Below are 23,537 nucleotides of genomic sequence, written 5' to 3' on the forward strand. Positions count from 1 at the left end.
CAGAACAGAGGAGACTGAACCCCAGATTGTGATCAGGCATCAGTTTCATTATTCACTTCACTGCTGACAGGTTCCCTTGGTGCATGCAAGGTCATTTATGTATCTAAGATAAAATCATCAAACAGACACATGCTTAGATCCTAACAAGTGTTGCTTTGCAGCCACACAGAAAATTAGAAAACTTCTTAAACTAAAACTTTACAACTTTCTTACAAATTTTTTATCCAAACAGGATAAACGAATGCAAATGTCTGTATCTCCGAATGGGATGTAGGTTCATTTAGATTTAGAGACATAGCGAGGTGTGTATCGTGACACATTATTTCAAATCTTCCACAAACATAATTTGCATCACTATTTGATATTATAAGCAGGCAAATTCAAAATCATTAACACTGAAATAAAAACTTAAATTCATTAACATACCTGAGCAAGAGGCAAAGTTACACAAAGGAATAGACAGTACATTTGCTGCACTACCTGCTGAAATATTCATGTCTAGCTTAAGGAAAACAAATCTTGAAACAATGAGAATTAACTAAATAAATCTTTAAACTACTGAAGGTCCTTCATTTGCATACCTATTTTACATGCACGGGAATGACATTCAAACATAATATTTTGAATTTCATTAAAAGGATTGCATAGTCGAAAAAATTATTTTCCTATCCTGTCATCTCATATTCTTGTTTGTCTCATCACAACAACACTGAATGAGGCTTTGTATTGTAAGGCACATATTCAATTACCTGACAACTGAGTATTAGAAAGAAGGTCACCAGTGTCACTCCAGCAAGGACGGGCAACAAACATCTGAAACACTGTTGAGTTTCCTTCTTAAATGAGTTAAAGCGAGACATCTACTGAACATCCGGGATGTTTACAGAGCTCCAGTCTGTTCAGAATAATAAAAGCTCGAGCTGCTCCTGCTTTTTTCATGAGTTATGAAAGTTGTGTGGCAGGTGAACCTTCAGGTGTTCTGACAAAAACTACAAACTGACATCCAGGAAAAAAAAGTTGAAGAAGATAATGAAAATGACAGCTATAGAAAAAAACTTGAACTCAACTACTCCATTTTTTTTTTTTTTTACAGATGGTCCTATCAGGCTAAGATGTTTTAACAGAAGCCTTCATCAGAGTATCATGTTGTTTTACAATGCTTGTAAAAAAATAAAAATAAATAAAAAGTACTAATTTCCTAGGAATAACAGTACAGGCGTTACTTTTGAATTGTTTTTGATAAACTGTTTCCTGTTTCTTCTTGCCATTCTGAAATGTAGCATACACAGAAGCATAAAAGTGCCTCATAAGTCAAAGACTATTAGAAAAAATCCCTGGGTTATTGTAGTGCTAAGGTAACATGAAAGAGGATTTCTGCATGCAGTCAAATGCAAGAAATTTCTTTGGCAGGCCAGAGTCCAGCAGGACATGCGTGGTGCCTCCAGAAATCAGTCATATGGGTTTTTCATGAGTGAATTCAAAAAGGCCCATCGTCTGTTTTGGGTGTGACAGGCCTGGAGGCAGCGACTGAGTCTTGACTTCTGACTCTCGCCTTCGGAGAGGAAGTCGGTGGCAGCGAGAGTCTTCTTTTCATGGACAGCAACCTGAGGATCTCTCCCACCTGAGACTCGAGGACCGACAGCCGGCCGCTCAGGAACTGAATGTCTCCCTTCAGCTCCAGCTTGGCTTCATGCAGCGTCGCCTGGAGGAGCGCTTGCTCAGACACCGGCTGCACAAAAGAGTGTTTGAGGGAGACCTCGCTGTCAACGCCGAGACTGTGCTCGAACGGATTTTTCTCCATCGGGCTCTTTTCCATCGGGCTTCGCTCGAAGGAGCTTCTTGAATCTCCAGCTCGATCAATACGCAGATCGCTCTTTGTGATGCCGCTGTCGCACGAGTCCGTTTTGTGCAAGGCGTTTGTTTCTTCACCCGCTTCTCCTGCACCGTTGCCACCTTCTGGGCCCCGTGTCTCTCCACCTTCCTCTGCATTGTTGGCGGCTGCTAACTGTCCTGAGGACTGCGATCCTTTAGGCCACGCCTCTGCTTTCTGTGTCTGCTTTTCTAGCTCGACAGCAGGAGGCGCTGGTGCAGCTGAAGTGGCGTTTCTAAACTTTGCCCAGCCTCTAGCACCTCTGCTGCTGCCGGCAGCACCACCTACAGCTCCCGGTCCACCTGCACCGCCGCCCCGCGCAGAACTGTTAACCCTCAAATTCTCTGCACAAGGCCTCGATACAGACTCTCCTGCCTCTTGCGTGCAGCTTTGTTCTGGCTTTTCGGTGTGGACAAATGCTTGTGGAGGCGCAGCCATGTTACATCCGCTGCCTGTGCTCCCTCCTCCCGCACAGGGGTCATTACTCTGCAGAGTGGAGCTGTACTCCTGCTGCTGAGGAGATAAAGCCTGACACTGCGTGTAAGGGTTGGAGTCGGAGTGGTGGTGGTGGTGATGGTGGCGGCGGTGATGGTGGTGGTGCGTCTCCACCTGCACACAGTTAGGACCGAGGTAAACGTGAGACTCTCCCGGTGTTTGAGCGTCTTTCTGCTGCCTGAACCTCTGGAACAGCTTTCGGACTGGGTGGTCGTCAGGAATGGAGAGAGTCACCTCGCTCCTCTGACGCTCCTGCTCCCTCTTCACATCAGAAATCTTTCTGAAGATTATCTGAAAGAGGGAGAGTCTGTGCATGAGGACTTATACTTTCAGTTACAGCCGTAGAGCTACTCTTACTGCACATTGTGCTCTACTAACAGAATGTACATATATAATGCAGCTTTAAGGCGAGGATAACCATCTACATCTGCTCTGTATGTTTAAATATTAAAGAGCTGAAAGCAGCAGTGCACTGGGGAAACAGTTAATGCAGCAATAATGCAATAATGGAGCGATGTCCACACCCACAGAGTTTCTAAAGTCCCTCAGAAGACAAAGACAAGAAAAGTTCATACAACTCAGAAACTCATTTTTAACCTATGTTGATGAAGAAGCTGATGAATAACCTATGGTGTCTGCAGGCAGTTTTAAATTGTTTTCACCTATTTCAACATTTTCTAAGAACTACAAAACACCACAGCAGTCCTTGTGACAGTTACGTCAATGATTAAATCCCACATAGAAACCACATAGAAACAACCTGTGGTCAGCATCTTTCATGACATGTGTAAAAAGCATTTAACTCATCTGTGGATTAATCTGAAACTGTCTAACTATAAGATGTTATGTTCAATGCCACGGCAGGAGAGGTAGCTCTATTACTGGATGTTTCTTGGCGTGATCTTGATCCAGTTTTACTGAGATGCTCATGAGCAAGGCAGTTCAGCCACATAAGCTCTAGAGCGTTTTTATGGTCAAAAAGAAATCTGTTTGACCAAAACCAAAAGGAAAAGGTTCAAAAATGTTGCTGTACAAAACATAACTGATAAAAATGAAACAGATGCTGTTGAGGAATTCCTCTCAGGCAGTGATTGAACAATTTTCTAATGTAGCAAACACCTATAGCCTGTGTCCATGTGCAGTTTTAATGCACATTCATGCACATGCAAGTGACCTGAATATGAAACAGTAAAGATAGTGGAGAATAAATCTTAAACCAATGCAGGCATGAACAGTTTCTGAAGCGGCTCAGATTAATAATGGATGTCTTTCTTATCATTTAATACATTTTAAGTAAAAGCCATAAATTTTTGAACATGTCGCCACATTTTGCTTTGAAATTGTTTAGATTTAGATTCTGAGGATGTGTGTTTTCAGTGTAACTGGTTACATGAGACCTTTTAGACTAGAGCTCCAACAAAACAGAAAAGTCAGAAGAATTTGAAAGTATATCGTTATTTAAAATATTATAAAATCATTTTAAAGCAAAGACTTGTCGAATAACCCTGCACGTTTGTAAACACACTGCTATGGTATGTCTGTGTTTTGCTTTTGGTAACTTGAGATAGAGCTGCACGGTGGATACTAAGATTATCCTTAAGTAAATATGTGTCTGTTTACTTCGTTTTCATAATAAGTCCCTATTTTGATAGATTCAGTAAAACACTCTTGTTTCAAATCTACTGTAACTCAGAAATGTTTCACTATGTTGCTCCTGAACAAAGAGCATAACGAATCACATGCACCCGTTACCCATGAATCCATTAAGAATTGATGTGATATTGTTCCCATAGGATGATATTACAGGGATATGTATGAGTGACTACTCCCAAGACTGGAAAGCAATACGTCACAATGCTTTAATGGCATTAATATGTAGAGCCTGGAAAAACTCTTAAAATATTAATTAGATTCATAGTTAGGACTATTTGTCAGATTTCTTTTTCCACTGAAATTTTCACTGAAAAATTAGATTGCCCTGTTCCATCACGATATTTGAAATCTAAATGTGCATCTGCAACAATATTTACATTTATCTTTTGAACTGATTGGTGGCAGTAGACAATTTGTTTTTTCCTTTCTAAAATGAGCAGAGGTGAAACTTACTTTATTCTGCTAGATTCAGTCTTTTTGTCACAGCTGTGCCAACATTAATGCCACTTGGAAACGATAGGGAAGAAAAGTTGAAAAGTCGTCTATTGCCACTTAAAGCGGAGCAGGTAGTGTGTCTGCCGCTTCCAACGGATCAACTCCAACATGCCAATTTATATGAGGCTTTAAAACCCCATTAACATGCACTTTTCCCCATTTGTTTTTGTGGCTACAATATTCTACATGTCATGTGCAGAATTTTATACACATGTCCCAAACATTCATCCTGACATATTTGGTATCTCTAGGTTTATAGAGTTTATAGAGGGATCTCCTCTTTAATCTCTGAGTTAACACAAAATTAACTAAACTTGTTTGGTTTATCTGTTTTAACATTCAAGCAATGAACTTGTTTCATATACGCTGAAGACAAAGTCAGAAAGAGAGAAGAATGGTCGCTGTAATTTGAGTGTTTCAGTCCTGTTTACCCGTTTTCGTAGATTGCAGGTGAGTATGAGGTTGCGGGAGAACGAGCTGGCAAATGCTGTGTAAAACTCCAGCACCCTCATCAGAGCTTCCCTCCTGATGACGTGCAGGTCGCAGTACGTCAGAGCTCGGACATTTGCACAAGCACGGGCCAGCGTGGTCTCTCTCCAGAACGCATCTCCAAACACGTCACCTTTACCTGGGTGGGACATTATCACTTTCTTTATCACGTGGAAAAAGCGTTGAATCCTTTACTATGAACACCTCACGTGTCAGATAAAAGTTGTAGAATTTTTATTGAATATAAGTGGCTGTATACAGGTATGACACACTCTAGTTTTATTACTTCCTGCCAACACATACAGATAAAACTTGACCCTGGTCTGTTTCATAATATTGCGTTGGATTACCTAGTATTGCGATGACCTCATCGTCCTGGATGACTTCGAGTGAACCGGAGACAACAAAGCAGAGGGTGTCGACGCTCTCTCCGACGTGGAAGATAAGGTCTCCAGGTGCACAGTGTGTGGTCTGAAAGTCCACAGCGAGAGAGCGCAGGCAGCCGTCGCTGGCCAGACGAAACGCCGGGTGATCGTTGAACACCTGTCTGTTCAGGTGGACGCAGATGTCCGCTCGCATGTCTTTGGGACAAATTGAGAGAACCTGAGAGAGAGGGTGATATATGAGAGCAGAGACATTAACTACTTATCATAGATGAGCTGGCAACATTTCAACATTGTAGAAAACAACCTTGGCAGAAACATGAAACTGACTTAGTAATAGAAAACCAGCCACAGTAAACATTTTAACAGGTTAATGTTTTTTACAAAGGTGCATAAGCTTTGAATGATCTTCCATATTTTATCATCTGTCAGTCGACATGTAGAGCAAATAGTGCGAAACAGAGTATGGACCAGAAAGAGGGTTTAGGCCAGAAATCCCTGCAACTACTGAAGTAATTTTTGAGGTGAAAAGAGATTGACAACAAGAGAACTTCTGCTGCTTTTGGGTGAAAAAATAAGTCTTTTTAAAAAAGGTTCAAATAAGCTCTTATCCACGCGTGGGCTGTGGCATAAAAATCCAGCTGTAAGCACTCAAGTGGAATGTTGAAAATAAAAAGCCTTTAATAAATATCTGTTCATGTGCTATAAAATACACACCTATCTGTACACTTGTCTTCTATGGATGAGAGCATATTTTTTTTTACCCCTTTTAAAATTAAGGATTGAGGTCACCGATGATTAAATCTCAACTATAAATCCATTACTACTTTGGCCTGCAGCACAAATATCACTTACAGTCGATGATTATGAATTGTATTGTGTTACGACATCACTTTCCAGAGCTGTGGGAGGTAGACGTGCACAAGATCCAGCAAAGTTTCAGTGAACCCTGAGTGTCAACGAGTGCACTTAATCCTCTCTTGACCTTTGAGGTTTACGTCACCATGTTCACCTTTCACCACGCACCATATATAATGTTTAAAATGATAGCATAGCGTTCTGACTTTCTGACAGTCAGTGACGCAGCTCTCAGTTCTTCCCTCGGTCAGAACAAATGAAACGTGTGCACTAAAAACCTCCATAGAATACACTGTGATAACCCTATCAGAATACAACGACAATGGCCCACATACAATTTCACTATAAAATAATGGTGACACACAGATTAAGGTACATTACTTTTTGGATCATTAGAATCTTAGAGTTTGTTACTTAATGCTGGGACATTTAATAAATTACTGGTGCTACAATCACCAGTAACCATGACTACTGTGAATGATACCTTATCTGTGTCAATGCCCTTGGACATGGCCCAGGCGGAGACGATGAAGTCCATGACTCTCTCACTCAGACCTTTGGGAACCTGGTAAAGTTTGAGGAAGTCACGCACGTTGTTGAGCATCTCGTGGTAGCGGTTTGTGTTGGTGTACATCTGCTGGAAGATGGTGGTGACATTTCCAAAGATGGTGGCGTAAAGCAGCGCTAAAACAAAAGATATAGAGTAACGTCATGAAAGCAGCTTGAAACCCCCTGAAATCTCACAAAGAAACCTTGAGATTTCACCTTAATTGGAAACTTAAGGCCCTTTCAAGGTGTAAATTGAAAGATGATTTTCATGTGTTTTTAATCCATTAAAAACCCTGCAGGCATATAAACCATTAAAGTGCCATAATTCATTAGAATCCATTCATTTATATGTTGCCAAGCCCTATAAAATCCTATTCAAATGACCTTCATATAGCCTTTAACAATCCATTAATTTATCCATTAATTGTCCCCCCTTAAAATTTTCACCTTATCCTAAATATTTGAGTTGTCTTAAGGTATAAATTAAGAGATGGTTTTCATATTTATTGGCCAGTCTTAAGGGGTTTTGCTCTCTTTTTAAATCCATGTATATAATCCATTAAAAATACATCATTGATATATTACGATCCATTTATTTTTATCCATTAATTTCCCCCTCAAATGAATTTACCTTGATCACATGATTATTAATGGCTAAATTAATGGTAATCTAAGGTTAAGAGGGAGAGAAAATATCAGTATGAATATTACTAATATAAAGTAAACGATGTCTGACTGATTTTCATTCATCCAAACCTGCTGCACATTTTAGTGCAAATAATGGGATTTTGTTGGATAACTTACTTTAATGAACATGTATTCTACAAATAATTTCTTATAATTAAGTTTAATACCCTACAGTCGACAGTACAGTTCTCAATAAAGTTATCACATACACAGCCACATACACAACGAGTGGTGGCTTGAGTCTTTATAATATAATTCATAATGCACATTTCCTGAGTACTGCTCTGCAGCGCTGCCGTGACCTCAAAGAGTCAGTCAGTATCTCTTATCCAGAGGTTTTACCCACTCAAGAGGAAAGAGTCGTCTCCAGTCGTCACAGCAGGATCACAGAGGTTAGGATACATATCTAACGTGATGGCTCATTGTCCAGTTACTACACTCGCCCCTGCAGGCAAACTCTGCCCTTCCTCTCTTCCTCTCTCCTCTCACATAATTACTGTATCCGTGGCAGGAGATTTATCGGCCGTAATTGAAGACGACACTTCAGTGTGACTGAGTGATCTTCGTGATCGAGACGCCACCAGAGAAATGGGTGTTTACTTTTGGAAGTACAAACCATTAAGCGTGGCTGTCAGATTGTGTTTCCCCTCACTGTTTTTATTGCATCATTACATGCTGTTTTAAAAGAGTGGGCCAAAGGTTAGTACACGAAGGCGAGCTGTGACGGAGGAACTGTAAGGAAAGGCTGACAGTGGAGGCAGTGACACTGACGGTGAGGCTCTTACTGTAACTGCAGCGGGTGGTGACGCCTAAAAATAGATATTTCTATTTTTGTGAAGAGGTTCAAACTCATTTAAATGAGGTGGATTTAACTCACTGTTTTACATATAATAACTTAACTCAATTGTTTTTGTGAATGAAACATTTGGGGAAGTTGAGATTTAGTGAATTTAATGTTCACCACTCCCTAAATTACTGAATATATGAATGACATTGGAAGACTATTAAAACCATATAGACTGTGTTTATAAACCAACAGTGTTACACAACATGCTGAGGTATATAACACTGCATCAGTACTGAGTTCATGTTACACAAAACTAAATATGATTGGATTTACAGTTTTGTCCCATTAAAAACTGCTACTCAGCTGGTCTGAAATCAAAGCCAAACAACATGCAGAATGTAAAAAATACTACATTGTGATTGTTATAAATTTAAAAAGAAAATCTATCAAATAAACCAGGACTCCCCTCATCAGCTTACATTACTCTACTACATGGAAAAAGTTGATGTTTTCCCAGTAGTCCTGAATTAGTGACAGCACAATATAAAAAAATGTTTTTTTATATTGATGCCTGAATTCAAACAAATTATTTAAAGCAGAGAGGCGGTTGAATAATTTCAGTGAATTAACACATAGACAGTCCTCTTTCAGTGATGACCAACCTTCAGACGGATACACATAGAACAGGCTGGGCGCCGAACATGTCACTTTTTATTATCGACAAAGCAGAGTCCTAAACTCTCTCCCCAGTGGTTCAAGCACCGAGACTGCAGCTAAATGTGAATTACATGAGCAGAGTCAAGAGAGACTGTGAATTACCTAATACTGTCAAGCATAAAGTATTATTTATAATTCTCCCTCAGTGGTGAAAATAAGCTTTAAAATGACAGTTCATCACTTAAACGTCCAGGAATGAACCATTCTTTTTAGATTTATCACAAATATAACACTGGTTCAACAAATGAAAACAAACCATTTGGATAAATATGGATGGATTTATGTGCACTGTCCCTAGGTCCAATACTTTATGATCTAAAACGAATACTTCACTGATATCATTAATGTATTGTGTTGAATTTTACTCATCGTCTGTGAAGATTCTCACGAACCTGCACAGCCTCTCTACCATATGTTGCCTGACTGCAGCTGCCTGATAGCCAGCAGGGCTGCGCAGCACATTATCTTGTTTGCATGCAAGCAAAAGCATCCAGATTGTTTCGGCTCCTGAGAGGTTCTTCTGGCATGTTATGAATGAATGAACGAGATGAAAACAGCATCAAAGGATGTACGCTTCGTTTGGTGTGGAGTGATGGGGAGGCTGAAGGGTGGCTATTTCTACGGAGCTGTTCTGACATATTGCACTAATAAATGACATGTCCAGATGCTGATTCAAACTGGAATGCACAATCATAACTCTGATGCAATCTTTTTATTTTTTATTTTACACCACATACAGTATTGCTTTCATACTGTACGCCAATGAAGCGAGTGTGAAGCTGCTGTTCTTTTGTCCTCTACTCAGATTTATTTGGGCTGTCAAGGTTGTTCCGCCTGCGCACTGAAGGAGAAAGACAGTGGTCACTTTGATTTAAGCTGTTTGGAAAAACCTCACTTGAATTTCAGTGGACAAACCGTCCACCGGCAATTGATACATTTACGGTTTGTGTTATTTGTCAGAGGCTTGGAAAAAAACCAGGAAAGACTGGAAGCCTTGTGTTAACTTGAAGCTGTTTAAATGTCTGTGTTCATGTGATAGAAAGAGCATGTTTGTATCTACATTAGATGCCTGTGTGAGTTTACTGTCTTTATAATGGCATGTCCATTTACTGCTCCATTAACCACCACTGATACCAAGAACAGTAATGATAGAAAAACACTATTTGTTATGTAATATCAGACCTATTAGGTTTGTTGTTTTCTCATATGTGATTTAAAAAAGATTAAACCTTTGCAATTATAATAAACCAAATCAGCTGAAACAAAAAAGCAATGAGCTTAAAACCTATTTAGAAGATTTGAAATAGTTCTTGAGATTTCATAAATTGTGTGGAGTAAATAGTAAACACAGTCCTTAATGTTGTACTTACAGCCCACCATCATCATAGCCACAGAGAAAATCTTCTCGCCATCTGTGGTTGGAGCGATGTTTCCAAATCCGATGGTGGTGAGACTTGTCATGGTGAAGTAAAGAGAAGAAATGTACAGCGTGTCCTTGTTGGGACCCCCTTCCCACTGGCCTGTGCCGCTGGTGTTGTAGCGGTAAGGAGTTCCTATACTCAGAGCCAACTGGTAGAGCCAGCTGTCTGTCTTAATGCTGTTGGTGGTCTCATCGATGACCTCGTAGTCCCCGATGCTGTACCAGATGCAGGCCAGCCAGTGGGCCACCAGGCCGAACACACAGACCAGTAAAACCAGAACGGCCGCTCCGTACTCCAGGTAGTGGTCCAACTTCCGGGCTACCCGGCCCAAACGGAGCAGGCGGATCACCTTTAGGGAGCTGAAGAGGCTGCTGAGCCCCTACAGAGCGAGTCAGAGTAAAACACATAGCGGTGATTGTTCACAAGGTTTTCCTCTTCAGATTCAAAAAGTGAAACTAAAGAAACATGTCTGTAAAAATCTATTTACCAATTCTTCGATTAAATTCGCACTTTTTTTGCAATTTTTTCTGATACAGCATGAATAAGTTTTCAGTATTTCATAAACGTTCAGTGAAACTTGTAGGAATCATATGTCTGATTTTGTTATATTTCTTAAAAGTCACTGGTTATTTAAAGGAATATTTTTAACATTTTTGGGGAATATACTTATTCACTTCCTTACGAAGCATTAGATGAGAAGATTGATGCAACTCTCATGTGTGGTAAATATGAAGCTACCATTAGCAGCCAGTTAGCTTAGCTTAAGGCAAAGACCGGGAGCAAGGAAACAAGGGTTTAATGAGTGTTATGTTACGGCTCAGTGACTTCCTGTGGTCTCGTCGACACCATGAGGAGATTCCAAGACTCTTCTGTGCCTGGATAAGAAATAGTCCTACACATAACCCCTGATATAACAACAACACTTTTTGAATACATTAAAGAAGAGTTTTAGAAGTCAGATTTTGTAACCTTTGGCCAGAGTCTGGGTAGTGTGGTCTGTTTCCAGTCTTTGAGCTAAGCTAAACTTAATAGTCTCCTGGCTGCATCGTCATATTGAACAAACAGACTCTATTCCAGGAGAAAAATATGTATTTACTTACAGGAAGTAAAGAATCTTCTATCCGTGTGGTATTTCTGTGGAAATTTGAAGACTCCCGAAGATGAGTCGCTGGAGATGCAGACGTGATGACATCCTTCACAGAGACAAACAAGCAGGAATATCTTAATGTCTACAGCAGAAAACAAATCCCATATTAATACATTTGTCAGAAAATCATAAATCCACTCACCTCATCTACATTTTCAAAGGCATTGATGACATCATACGGCAGACAGGACAGCAGATCAATGACAAACCACGTCTTCAGGTAATTCATTCGTATCAGCTTCGCATCTGAAATAACCTCTCCAGCAGGACCCACAAAGGTGGTGTGGAAGTTCAGCACGATGTCGACCAGGAAGATGACGTCCACGACGCTGTCCAGCACCAGCCAAGCCAAATTGTTTTGCTTGGTCTTAAAGGAGACGTTGTAGGGCACCATGATGGCAGTGTAGAAGGTGAGGATGAGGATGACCCAGTCCCAAGTGGTCTTGAAGGTGCAGTAATGGAGAATGATGTGCGGGGGCGTCTTGGGTGCCTCTTGTTTGTACTGAGGGAGAATGTCTGATCCCAGCTGGAGAGCCTTTCATTCAGAGGGAAAATTTAGCATCATGAATAAAGAAGCAGGTAAATGTATCAAGGAGCAGTGCACTCACGCATGTACTCATCTGGCTGTTTAGATGTGTGTAAAAATGTGACATGAATCACACATATGGTTTAAGGACAGGTGCACCCTTGGGTTTTCTTGCACTGGGAGATATATGAGGTTTTGTTGTTCCCTATTTCCCCAGTTGCCCTTTGACAACCTGTGAGGAGGGTTTATGTTTCTGCTCTCAATCTGAGGTGTGTGGTCTGATCTATGGACATTTAAAGGTGAAGATCATTAGTCATCAAAACACAACCTGCCTTGTTACTGCATTGCATTGTGGTCTGTTTGGACCAAATTCAGCAGGAAATTTGTTATTTTTGCATCTTCCAAAATCAGTTTTTCTCTTAATGATTGTTGAACATTGGTAGAAAATCTGGAGTCCAGAAAGAAACCAAGTTTATGTTGATATTATTGCAAATGTAACCGTAGGTCTGAGTGGATTTGTCCTTTACACTGGGAAACCTCTTGCCTTCTCTGTTTAAGCAAATTTTTCATAATTGAACTTGAGTTATTTTCCATGGCTTTTTAAATTAATATCCTCATTCAGACTTGACTCACCTCAGCCAGTCTGGAGGGCTTGTGGCTGACCTCAGTCTTGCTTAGTGGTGCTAACTGCTGCACCAGGTTGCGGTTGTTGGTCAGAGCCCGTGTCAGTCTGGCAAACTTTGTCCATCCCGCTTGGAGACAAAAAGACAGATACTTCTTATTAAGTTACACTGTGAAGTTTTCCTACATTTTAATGTTACAAAGAGTGTTTTCAGCGGCAGTGAACAATGCAGAACTGTCACCTTTTAATATTACCAATAGCAATAGTGACGTTCAATTGCTGTCGTACCAGCAATGTGGAGTTAACAAGTGGAAAAACTGGAAACTTACCCTTAGGTAAGTCATTTTTACAACATATGCGATTGTAGTTGAAGGCATCATCCCATCAGATTTTTAAATCCAGACTTTAAACTGCATTTGATGGGCATTTTGTGTCAAGATAAAGTGCGATACAGTAGCACATATATTGTATGCTCGATGGTTTATGTTCACTGTAAAGCAGGTCAGCTGTACTCTGGGAGCCGGCAAATGCTTGTGTTAAGAGGGACTTCATTTCCTTCATGCACAAGCAGTATTTTCATACAGTAACCATCCCCATGTGGTCTGAGTGTCCTTTGTTTCTGCTTGATGTATGTAAGAGACTTAGTGGCACACTTATCCTCAGGCACATGGCACTGCGTAGACCCACGGAGACCAGTGTTCACTGACCCGCACGCACAGCACCTGGACAGTTGTATGTTACACATCGAGAAGCTAACCTCTCTTAAGTCATACCCACTCATGTGTGATTGACACTTTTGGCTGCACTGCCCCCTAAATGGTTTGATGAACTAAATTTAAATACTGAAGAGAATATGACCTCTCACCCCTTGTTGATTCATCCTCAATAGGCTGTTTGAAAAGTGTAATGTCTCTGAAGGTACAGAGAAAAAGCACCACCTTGTCCTTTTCATTTCTGATCGGAGCAACCTGCATGTAAAGCCATATCGGTGTTCCTGTAGGAAAGGAGGAAAATGAGAGTTGTGGGAGAGCACACAGAGAAACTGAATGTCATAAATGCAATCTTTACTCATGCATTTAATGATTTCAGTAAAAAACATTTGACTCAATAGCGATACTCACTATTCTTAGTATAGAGCAGCACCTCATAGAAATTGGACTCATAGCTGTCAAAGGTTTGTTTGATTTTGTCTATAGTCTTCTTATCAGTCAGGTCACCATACATGAAACTGTAAAAAAAAAAAAAAAAGAAGAGCGAAACAAAGCAAGAATCAAAAGGGAGCATGTTGCTATGAGCTGGTCATGGAGACAGAAAGGCAGAGTATTAAAGACAGACAACCGCTACTACTCATACTTTTTCAAATATTTCCTTTTAATGAATACCGCAGGTGCTGTGAATTAGTCGTTGCATTTTCGTAGAAATAATCAAAGAGTTAAGTCCACGTCTGTTTTGCAAATTGAACCACATGTAAGGCATCTACTGAACCTTCACACTCTGGTCATGATACTACAAAACCCCAGCTTACTTGCACGTGCTGCTCCTGTGCATGACCTCAGCTCTGTGGTAACCAGACAGCTTGCAGAATCCATCGTTGCTGTATACGACTGGCCACTCCACGATCTGAGCATTTCCCAGCAGGAAACTGGTTTCTGCAACAAAACACAGAAAAATACAGCGGTCTGGGAAAAAAAACTAGATGCTTCTAACAACACACCTGCAGACTGCGGCACCTGTTGATCAAACTTTGGTGTTTTTCGTCAGTAAATGTTGGAAATCTGAAGTTATGCAAATGTAACTTCATTGAAACTGGACTGATATTTCTGAAAACTGTGTTGTAAATTCCAATGAGAGAATTAAATCTGACATTTTGATGTTTTTTATTTATAGTTCCCCTTAAATCCTGCTGATCAATGCCATTAGAAAACTTCATCATAAAGGTTAATCTGTGCCTGAAATATTCAGTGCAATTATTTAAATCGCTGTAAAGAAAACTCTCCCACCACATTATTTTGATAACCATATGCAATGTAAACAAGGGGCAAAGATCATTAATATTTAATGCAACAGAGGTAATCAGATGAGTCAGTGGGCAGAAATTGTGGTTGATAAAATGTTTATGTTCCACCCTTAATGTTAATTAAATATTAACGACGAGCAGCAAAGTTCTCCAGCTTTACAACAGTTTGCAGTCTCCAGAGAAAAGAGCGAGGACATTTCCTCCAAATAAAAATGTATAGTCACCACGAAAGCTGTCAAACTTAAAGCACTTGCATGTTTATCTTCAAATGAGTGCTTAGGTGATTTTTGTCACAGAATCCAAATCTGCTTAAAACACATTATTAATGTAAACAATAACTTTGCAGACTTTCACTCCATGTTGCATGACCTTTCATTACACTGACATGCACTGTGTCTGTATTTGTACTAAAAACCTGCCAATCTCACACGCATTCACTGTCATGAGAATACTATCCAGTTGCCTCCTGTACAGACTGTCAGTCTGCAAAAATCAATTTTGCATGTTTTGCTGAGACAGGTTGCCTTAAAAGATATTACAGCAAAAACAATACACCACTCAGTGGGATGTAGGCACTTACAGAGATATAAAAAAAAAAAGAAAAAAGAAAAGTGCAACTGAGCCATTAACACAAATCACATTATATCCTACATCCCCTAAATGAAAAATAAAAGGTGCTTCTCTTGAACTCTTCGGTTTTACTTAAATCACAAAACAAACAAAGTCTTCTCGGGCAGGCCAGTAAACCTATTTGTTTCTACAGATATTGATATTTAAGAAACATTTTGACATGATTTTAGTGATATCATAAAAAGGCTGTTATAGCCTACTGATTTTATCTCATTAAACCAGGGAATTTGGACATGAGACTTATTGCATAATTCATCAGTGCACATATTGTGAGTAGCTTTGAAAAAAAAAAAGGATATTACAATGACGTGTTAGTCGATGCTTCTTCCCATTAATTGACATAAATTACATTATAGGTTTACTTTAGCATCCCAGACCTGGCTGGTCCCTTGAGTGACATGCCAAATCAACATCCATTAATTCATGTTTCCTTTTAGATGAGAACTCACCGCTGGAGCGCCGGACAATATTTTCCAGAAAAGTGTTTTGCGGAGCCACCAGTCCTCTCTTGCCCCCATGCATTATGAGGGTTCAGGACAGAGGCTCGGTGCTGCTCGGTGGTAGTCCTGATGTTAACAACCCCTCAGCTGTGTGCCCGACAGGAGCGTGGACCGCCAGTGTCAAGTCAACCAGAGTTAAAAGACGTATATCCGGGCTGAGGTTTCTAAAAGGGAAACCCCATTGTCGAATATGGCATTTTTCTTTTTTCTTTTGTTAGACTACACCTAATTAATGAAATTCACCTATCTAATTCATTGGAATTTAAGATAAATGGTAATTTTTATCTTCACAGTGTCATTTTCACACATTTACAGCGGCTTAAACATAAGAAGTCACAGCAACAAGACTGCCAAATGAGGAGATCAATGTTTGGAGATGTCTTACTACACTATTGCTTGATAATGACATCAGTCTCAATAATGATAACAACAACAACAACAACAACAACAACAACAACAACAACAACAACAACAATAATATTAATAATAATAATATTAATAATAATAATAATAATAATAATGAGGCACTTTTATTTTGAAGGTTCGACCCCTCATTTTCCGGTGTTATTCTGGTATTTTTGTTTCTGGCTCCTCAGAGCTAGAATTTCTGTTGAATTTTAATATGAACTTAAATTTTGTTTATGATGTAACATGCGGGCCTACAATTTCTGCTCCATTTCACTATCCACAGATGAATATAATATGCTCATAATGACATGTCACCAAATGTTTTGAAAGTTAAAAGGACTTTATTGCTTATCTCCATTTGATGCAACTTTATACTTAACTACCTTACTAACTTACCATTACCCACTATATCTGAGTAAAAATCTGATCACTCATTCTGCAGCAGGACAACAACCTCAAACATACAGCCTGAGTCATAAAGAGCTATCTTGAGAGACAAGAAGAACAGAGCCCTGATCTCAACATCGTGGAGTCAGTCTGGGATTACATAAAGGGACAGAGGACACAGGGACATCCTAAATCCAGATTACTACATTTTGAAAAACTGTGTGCGAGTGTAGGAGTCTAGGAGAATTTGATTCTGTTTTAAAGGCAAAGTGTGGTCACACCAAATACTGATTTGATTTAGGTTTAAAAGCATCCTCACTTTACTGTTAGTGCCTGAAACCTTTCCACATAACCATATTTAATGGAAAAATTATTTGTTGAATCCTCTCAATTCCTGTATCAAGTTTTAAGGTGTATGCATAAGTTTGAGGCATTAGTGCTATAATTTCTATCGCGTGTAGTTCATAACATGTCCAGCAGGGGGTGATACTCGGAGGTTGTGGACATTGGTCGACCAATAGGAAGTAGCGGAGGCAGTGAAGAAGAAGCAGGAGCGTAAAAACAGGGCTGTCTGTCAGTCGTCGGTGGTAGTGCGAATTTGTTTTACCGTTAAGTAATGGTTAACTCTAACGGACTTTGGATGCTGTCGTTCAAAACTTCTACGTCGTTGTACAAAGTCGGTGTTTTGAATGCGGTTACCGGGTAGAGGTTAGTTGTAACTACTCTGCGCTGCTGTCTGAATCACTGTTTTTATTTCGTAAAACAGAGGAATGCAACGGCCGCCGAGCTGCACTTCTCCTTAAAGCTCAGTCGATGAACATGAACTCCATCTTTACGCAGACAGCAGAGTCGTGTATTTTAAACTAACTCGTATATAAAGTCATGGCGAACGACTTTGTAAAGTCGTTTGTACAGATGTGCAATTATCTTCAGCAGCCCTGCCATGTAGCGAGGTTTCAAAATTTATGCGGCGTTAGAGGGACATTTCCGGATAAATCGACCAAGCCGGAGAGCGGACAGTCTGAGCCGGACTGTCCCGGGCTGAGGAAGAGGGTCCAAAGCTCAGATGTTAGTGTCGGAAACGGAGCAGCCGTGGATGCCACGGCACCGCAGGTTAACGGGAGGCAGGGTGATACTACCGTTAGGCCTGACGGTTCATCATCATCATCATCAGCGGCGGCAGCAGCAGCTGATGATGATGATGTCGACTCAGACACGGCCAGAGCAAAACCCCTACGGAAAAACTCCCTGACCGGAGATGTGGGTCAGGAGTTCCTGATCCACAACAAGTTTCTGTTCTACCTGTTCACGTTTGGGACTGAGCTCGGAAACGAGATGTTCTTCATCGTCTTCTTTCCCTTCCTCTTCTGGAACATCGACGCCCTGGTCAGCCGGAGACTCATCGTGGTCTGGGCCTGGAACCTGTTCGTGGGCCAGTCCACCAAGGATATGGTCCGCTGGTCCCGGCCGGCTTCCCCACCGGTGGTGAAGGTGGAGGTCTTCTACAACTCCGAGTACAGTATGCCCTCCACGCACGCCATGACCGGGACGGCCATACCTTTCTGTCTCTTCATGCTGACCTATGGGCGGTGGGAGGTAAGCACTGCAGAAGTTAGAGTGTCAAATGCAGGTGATAGTAAAGTATTGTAGTGCAGGTGCTGCAGGCAGAAGATGTGCAGTCTGTGTCAAAATGTCCTGTTTGAGAGCTAAAGTTGCCAAGGCCAACAGGGGCAAGGGGGTCAGCTGCCCCAGACCCTCAGGGGCATTTTTGGTACCTTGATATGGTGGGAATTGGTAATGTTTTGAATTCTCTAATATGAATATTCACCTGTTTTGTGATATCAGACTAAATATCTTTGGGTTTTGGACAAAAACAATTTGAATATGTCAACTTGGACAGATTTCACTGTTTTATGACATTTTATGGATCAAACAATGAATCAGTTTACTAAGAAAGTAATTAACAGTTAAAACTGATAATGAAAATAATCTTTCTTTGTGGCCCTAATTCCATTGGCAATGCTCAAGATGAACAATGTCCTCCCAGGAAATTGTTCCACCGAGGTGGAAAGCCGCCCACATCTTGTCTCCTATCGAATTAGTTAGTACACTGACTAAACAATGGCCATGCTTGTAAAATACCTTAAGTAGGAGAACGGGAGTGGGAGGAATTGTGTGTGTGTGTGTGTGTGTGTGTGTGTGGGTGGGTGTTGGGGGGGCTCAATGGAGTCCACTGCTCATTTTTAGCCCCTTCGTCCTATTGTATTAAGCCAACTCTGAGGAAATACACAATGTGGAACTGAAAATGTGTTATTACAGAGCACTGGTACCAGGCACAATCTGATATGTCTAAACTCACAATGCTATGCAAGTGTTATTCTTCTTTTTCACGTTTTATTAGAATTCGGTGATCTAGCTTTCACCCACAGGATATGAACGTGCTTTGACAAACCCCCAGGGGAGGTGGACAGACGCACCAAGGTCCCAGACATTAAAAGGCCCCAAGAGCCACAGCTTCTTTACACATCCAAAATCTGACTTAAAAAAAAAGTTTAGTCAGGTAAAATCCAAACAAAAGACCAGAGTTCAGGAAGCACACAGAACATATGACATTTTTCAGCAGGGCCCCTCAGCGCTGAATGAGGGTCAGTTTGGCCAGAAGATTGAAAAATCAGAGACTTAAATCCCTGTTAATCCTTGTAGCCCAGTCTTATATGAAGCACAAGAGCCCAGGCTGAATAATTAAAGAGCTTAAATACATATAGACTATGTTATAACTGATGCCTGCAGCTGTTGACAGCAAACATTCTTCTGTTTAAGCAGACCGTGAAGACATGACAGGGTGTGTCAGAAAAGTACAGGTGAGGTGAAAAAGTAGCTTTGTTTTTTTTTTTTTTGTTCAATAAACAAAGACTCACTGTTCCACATTGTCAGCAAGAACAAGAGAAGGAACTAGTGAGTGTGATATTTACAGGAAGAGAAAGTATCAAATAAAGTTTCAGTAATTGCTTTAATAACAGTAGTGCAAATGAACAATGTAAGACAGACGGGTGTGAGAGAACATTGAGAGAATTGTTCCTAGACTAAATATTTGGTTAAGAGGGAAGGAAGGGTGATGTGGTGGTTACTGTGCTGCAGAAGAGTCAAGATAGAGAAGAGTGCAGTGTGGTATCACCCAGGTCAGAGCTCAAAGCAACAAAACTTGTTCTACTGATATGGCATGTAGCAGTTGGATTTTCTACCACCACAAAGAGATAAACTCAGTAGATCAGCAATCTATACTTAACTGTTTGGCAATGGGCAGAGACAGACAAAAAGGATGTAACAGAGAGAGAGAGAGAGAGAGAGAGAGAGGGCAGGGGTTGTCGGGGAAAGAGACAGACCAAGGGGTCACCACCAGGAAGGAAGAGCTGAGCACCACAAATGGTTTTTATGTTGTTGTACCCGTGGGAGGGCTTTGAACTGAACACAGGCAGCTGAACCATCTGAACTGCCTGAACTCGCCTGGTGTCATCAGGTTCCCTCCAGTGTCGTGACCTTCAAGGCCGAGAAACTGAAAGATTTAAAAGACAGAGGGTTACAGAAGGTTACAGAAGATAAGATGCAGACTATTAACAGCCACCGGGGCAGGAGGACAATTCAAAGAGTTCACTAAATGGTGTTCGAAGACACTGTGCTAATGCAGTGACCTTTGCCTGGATACTTTCAGAGAACGATATCAGGGAAATTTCTACAAAATGGACTACGCACTGTGGTTTTTTTTAAAAGCTAATATTTCCATTGGCAATCAACTGTCAACGTTGACAGTAGCTTAAGTGTTAAGTTTGTAATTCCCTGCAAGGGGCAATGCTACTGTAGTTTCTGTATATTCCAGTCATGGTCAACAGGATTTTAGGGGATAAAAAAAAACAGTCTTGAGCCCTGTGAATAAGTGCTTCCTTCTAGGAAACTATGGTTTAGGTTTTTGTATCTTTCAAAGCCTCATCTTCAGACACCTTTTGTAATATCTGTGTTAATTCTTTAATGCCATGTCTTTATGCTCTCTCCCACAGTACCCCTTCCTCTTTGGCTTTTGTGTGGCTCTTGGCTGGAGTGTCCTGGTCTGTGTGAGCAGAGTCTACATGGGGATGCATTCTATTCTTGTAAGCATATTAAATAAATGATATCAATCAAACAATCCCTCACTGAAATACGAATTAAGTTGAAAGGTATACAGTACGCTGTCCTGCTGCCCTACATGCACACTTGGTGTCATTGATCCTACATGATGCAACATGATACACACTTTGGATGATTGTAAATGCTGGCATGACTCCAGTATAACTTCTGATGCAGTGATTATGATGGTGCAGTCTTTCATGGAGAATACCCTCAACCACCAATCCTAGCACCAGGCTTATCTATCTGTTCAACTCATCTGTGCATATTTGAAATTTCTGTGGGTGGACAGATGCCTGTCAGAGGAGCTGTCAGACCAGTTGTTAAAAACAGGATTCTGTAAGGACACAAAACATATTGTCAGTCAATAGTTTAAGGCATGAGAAGAAAAAGATTATATAATTTTGTTATCTGCACACTAACATGCAATTGCTCTTTTTTTTTTTTTTTTTAATAAAACCATCTCTCAGTCAGTAGTAAGAAGTTCTTTCAAGCCAGCGATTGATGAAGAAATTAACTTTAGCAGTAAAAGAAAACTCAAAGACCATCATTCATGGTCATTCATAGACCTCTGAAAAATCATCCCATGGAGGATTCCTCAACACAAGAACTTATTTTGAAGTACAAACCAATAACGCAAGTATAAAATAAACAAACTAAACTGCAAAGCGGTTGGCTGCAAAGTGGCTTTTTAAAATGTGTGTATTTATATCCTTTTTTGTACATATTTTAAAATAAAAACATCACATGAATGTGCATAGCATACACTAATGACCCCATTATTCGTTTAGATTACATACACAGAAATTTATGATGATGATGATGATGATGGAAAATTGTGAGTCAATTAACACATTAAAGCCAAAAGATAAGGTTAGATTAGATTCTGTGGCCAGGCAACTGATGTTAGGAGTTATTGTTTATGTTGTTCTCCGACAGTAACACCTGTTTATCAGTCAGCAGGTCATCAGCTTTTAGAGTTTTTTTTATGACCAATGTGAAATGCCAAGGTGAAGAGTGTTGTATAGTGTCACCTACAGGGTGGAAACAGCAATGTTTTTCTTTTTGTTCGATGCTGCAGAAACTGAACCTCAGACCGAATGATCATGTCAGAATACATTTTGTTTTGAACTTGAAGGATGCAGTGAAACACTTCATGAATCGTAAACATGCTTTGTAAGACTGTTGGTATATCAAACATATGAAAATAGTTGATGCTGAGTTTACAATAACTTGTGCCGTACTTCTGTTACAGGAGGTAATCACCGGCTTCCTGTACAGCCTTCTCATTCTAGCCTTCTTCCAGCCACTTTTGGACAAGATCGACACCTTCTACATGACGGACCACTATGCTCCGCTTATGATTATCTTCTCACACGTGAGCCTCGGACTCGTAGCTTTCTCCCTCGATTCCTGGAGCACCTCTCGGGGCGATACTGCTCAGGCCTTGGGCACCGGGGCAGGAGCTGCTTTGGCTACCCACGTGAACTATCAGCTGGGGCTGCTGCTGGATCCGCCGCTGTCTTCACTTCCTCTAACTTTACCATCAATCAGCATTGGCTTGGTGGTTCGCTCCCTGCTGCGCTTCCTCATCGGAGTTGCCGCCCTCCTCGTCACGAGAATGGTTATGAAAGCAGTGACTATTCCCTTCTTATGTCGACTGTTTGGGCTGGCCTCAGATGATGTAAGACGAGCGAGGCAGCACATGAAAGTAGAGTTGCCATACCGTTACATCGTCTACAGTGTTGTGGGTTTTAGTTGCGTCTCTGTGGTGCCCCTCCTCTTTAGGATCTTAAACCTTGCCTGAGTGTTGTGTTCAAACGGTCAGTGTACTGCTGACATGTTCACCTACACAGTGAAGGCAAACAGCACTTAGTTACATGCAGATAAATGCATGACAGAAATTAAAGATTTAAAGGATCGATCTTATTATATTCTATATTTTTCTTTTTTATTATTGTCAACAGATTCCAGACCCAAATCAACAATGAATGTATCCTACTAACAAGTATTGTCTATGTAGCCAAAGCCTGACATTCCACTGTGCCACAGAGCTCCATTGTGATCCTAAAGCTATTAAGATACATCAGCGAGCCACACAGCTGCACTGGGTGACATGTTTATTTATTACAATGAAAATAACCACTCTAGTTTTTGATTCAATCCCACATGTGCTGTTGTAAATACATCAAAAATGTATTAATCCATGGCTCAAAACAGTCCCTAACAAATGAGCTATTTATTCAAGTTTGAGTGTCACCGGCTAAAAACTGCAGCGCCTGACTGTTTTAGGAAAATTACTTTGTCTTTTTTTAAAATTAAAGTCTATATTTGTGACCCATTTTTAAAGATTTACATCTGCATTAGGAACCAGTGAGTTTGAGGCTGGGAGCCACAAACTGGGGGAAGTCAGAAAGTGTCGAGAGACCGACTAACACATTGTTGGTTTTGGCCTTTTCATGGGATTTGTTGTCAGACTCAAAAATATAGAATATCATCTGCCTCATCCTTTAAGATCCTCCTGTGGTCGACACATTTGAGTGTTAACTGGAACTTAGCAAATACAAAATCTCCCAGCTGTACTGTTATGATGCTTGTATTCATTAATAAGGAGGATCAGTTGTACATTTCCATCATTTGATTGAAATATAAAATATTATGTTATTGGTGAATTACATACGCTAAGAATAAACTAAACCATGAATCAGTGTGAAGTCACTTCACTTCTCATTTATTGC

At 40.5% G+C, this 23,537-nt stretch overlaps 2 protein-coding genes across 2 annotated transcripts; one reads left to right on the plus strand and one right to left on the minus strand.

Moving 5' to 3' along the window:
* Positions 1-39: 39 nt before the first annotated feature.
* On the minus strand, positions 40-15,923 carry kcnh5a (potassium voltage-gated channel, subfamily H (eag-related), member 5a). Its single transcript, XM_056404781.1, has 12 exons — positions 15,796-15,923; positions 14,225-14,348; positions 13,821-13,927; positions 13,565-13,693; positions 12,711-12,829; positions 11,694-12,086; positions 11,505-11,597; positions 10,354-10,783; positions 6,728-6,927; positions 5,353-5,605; positions 4,945-5,141; positions 40-2,656 (listed from the first exon to the last, which is right to left on the minus strand). Exons 1-12 carry the CDS (start codon positions 15,866-15,868, stop codon positions 1,478-1,480), a joined length of 3,297 nt encoding a protein of 1,098 aa, XP_056260756.1. The 5' UTR covers positions 15,869-15,923; the 3' UTR covers positions 40-1,477.
* A 1,254-nt stretch (positions 15,924-17,177) lies between these two features.
* sgpp1a (sphingosine-1-phosphate phosphatase 1a) lies at positions 17,178-23,507 on the plus strand. The gene is made up of 3 exons (XM_056404779.1): positions 17,178-18,237; positions 20,694-20,783; positions 22,055-23,507. Exons 1-3 carry the CDS (start codon positions 17,524-17,526, stop codon positions 22,604-22,606), a joined length of 1,356 nt encoding a protein of 451 aa, XP_056260754.1. The 5' UTR covers positions 17,178-17,523; the 3' UTR covers positions 22,607-23,507.
* The last annotated feature ends 30 nt before the right edge of the window (positions 23,508-23,537 follow it).

Source organism: Seriola aureovittata, chromosome 19 (genome assembly GCF_021018895.1).
Source record: "Seriola aureovittata isolate HTS-2021-v1 ecotype China chromosome 19, ASM2101889v1, whole genome shotgun sequence".
NCBI classification, from domain to species: Eukaryota; Metazoa; Chordata; class Actinopteri; order Carangiformes; family Carangidae; genus Seriola; species Seriola aureovittata.

Excerpts from the sequence above, each read along its gene's own strand:
- kcnh5a (XM_056404781.1), bottom strand. The coding sequence starts at position 15,868 with ATGCATGGGGGCAAGAGAGGACTGGTGGCTCCGCAAAACACTTTTCTG. Across the intron at positions 13,928-14,224 it reads CACAGGAGCAGCACGTGCAA|TTTCATGTATGGTGACCTGA; the intron begins GTAAGCTGGGGT and ends TTTTTTTTACAG. Across the intron at positions 12,830-13,564 it reads TGAGGATGAATCAACAAGGG|CGGGATGGACAAAGTTTGCC; the intron begins GTGAGAGGTCAT and ends TTTGTCTCCAAG.
- sgpp1a (XM_056404779.1), top strand. The coding sequence starts at position 17,524 with ATGGCGAACGACTTTGTAAAGTCGTTTGTACAGATGTGCAATTATCTT. Across the intron at positions 18,238-20,693 it reads TGACCTATGGGCGGTGGGAG|TACCCCTTCCTCTTTGGCTT; the intron begins GTAAGCACTGCA and ends TCTCTCCCACAG. Across the intron at positions 20,784-22,054 it reads TGGGGATGCATTCTATTCTT|GAGGTAATCACCGGCTTCCT; the intron begins GTAAGCATATTA and ends CTTCTGTTACAG.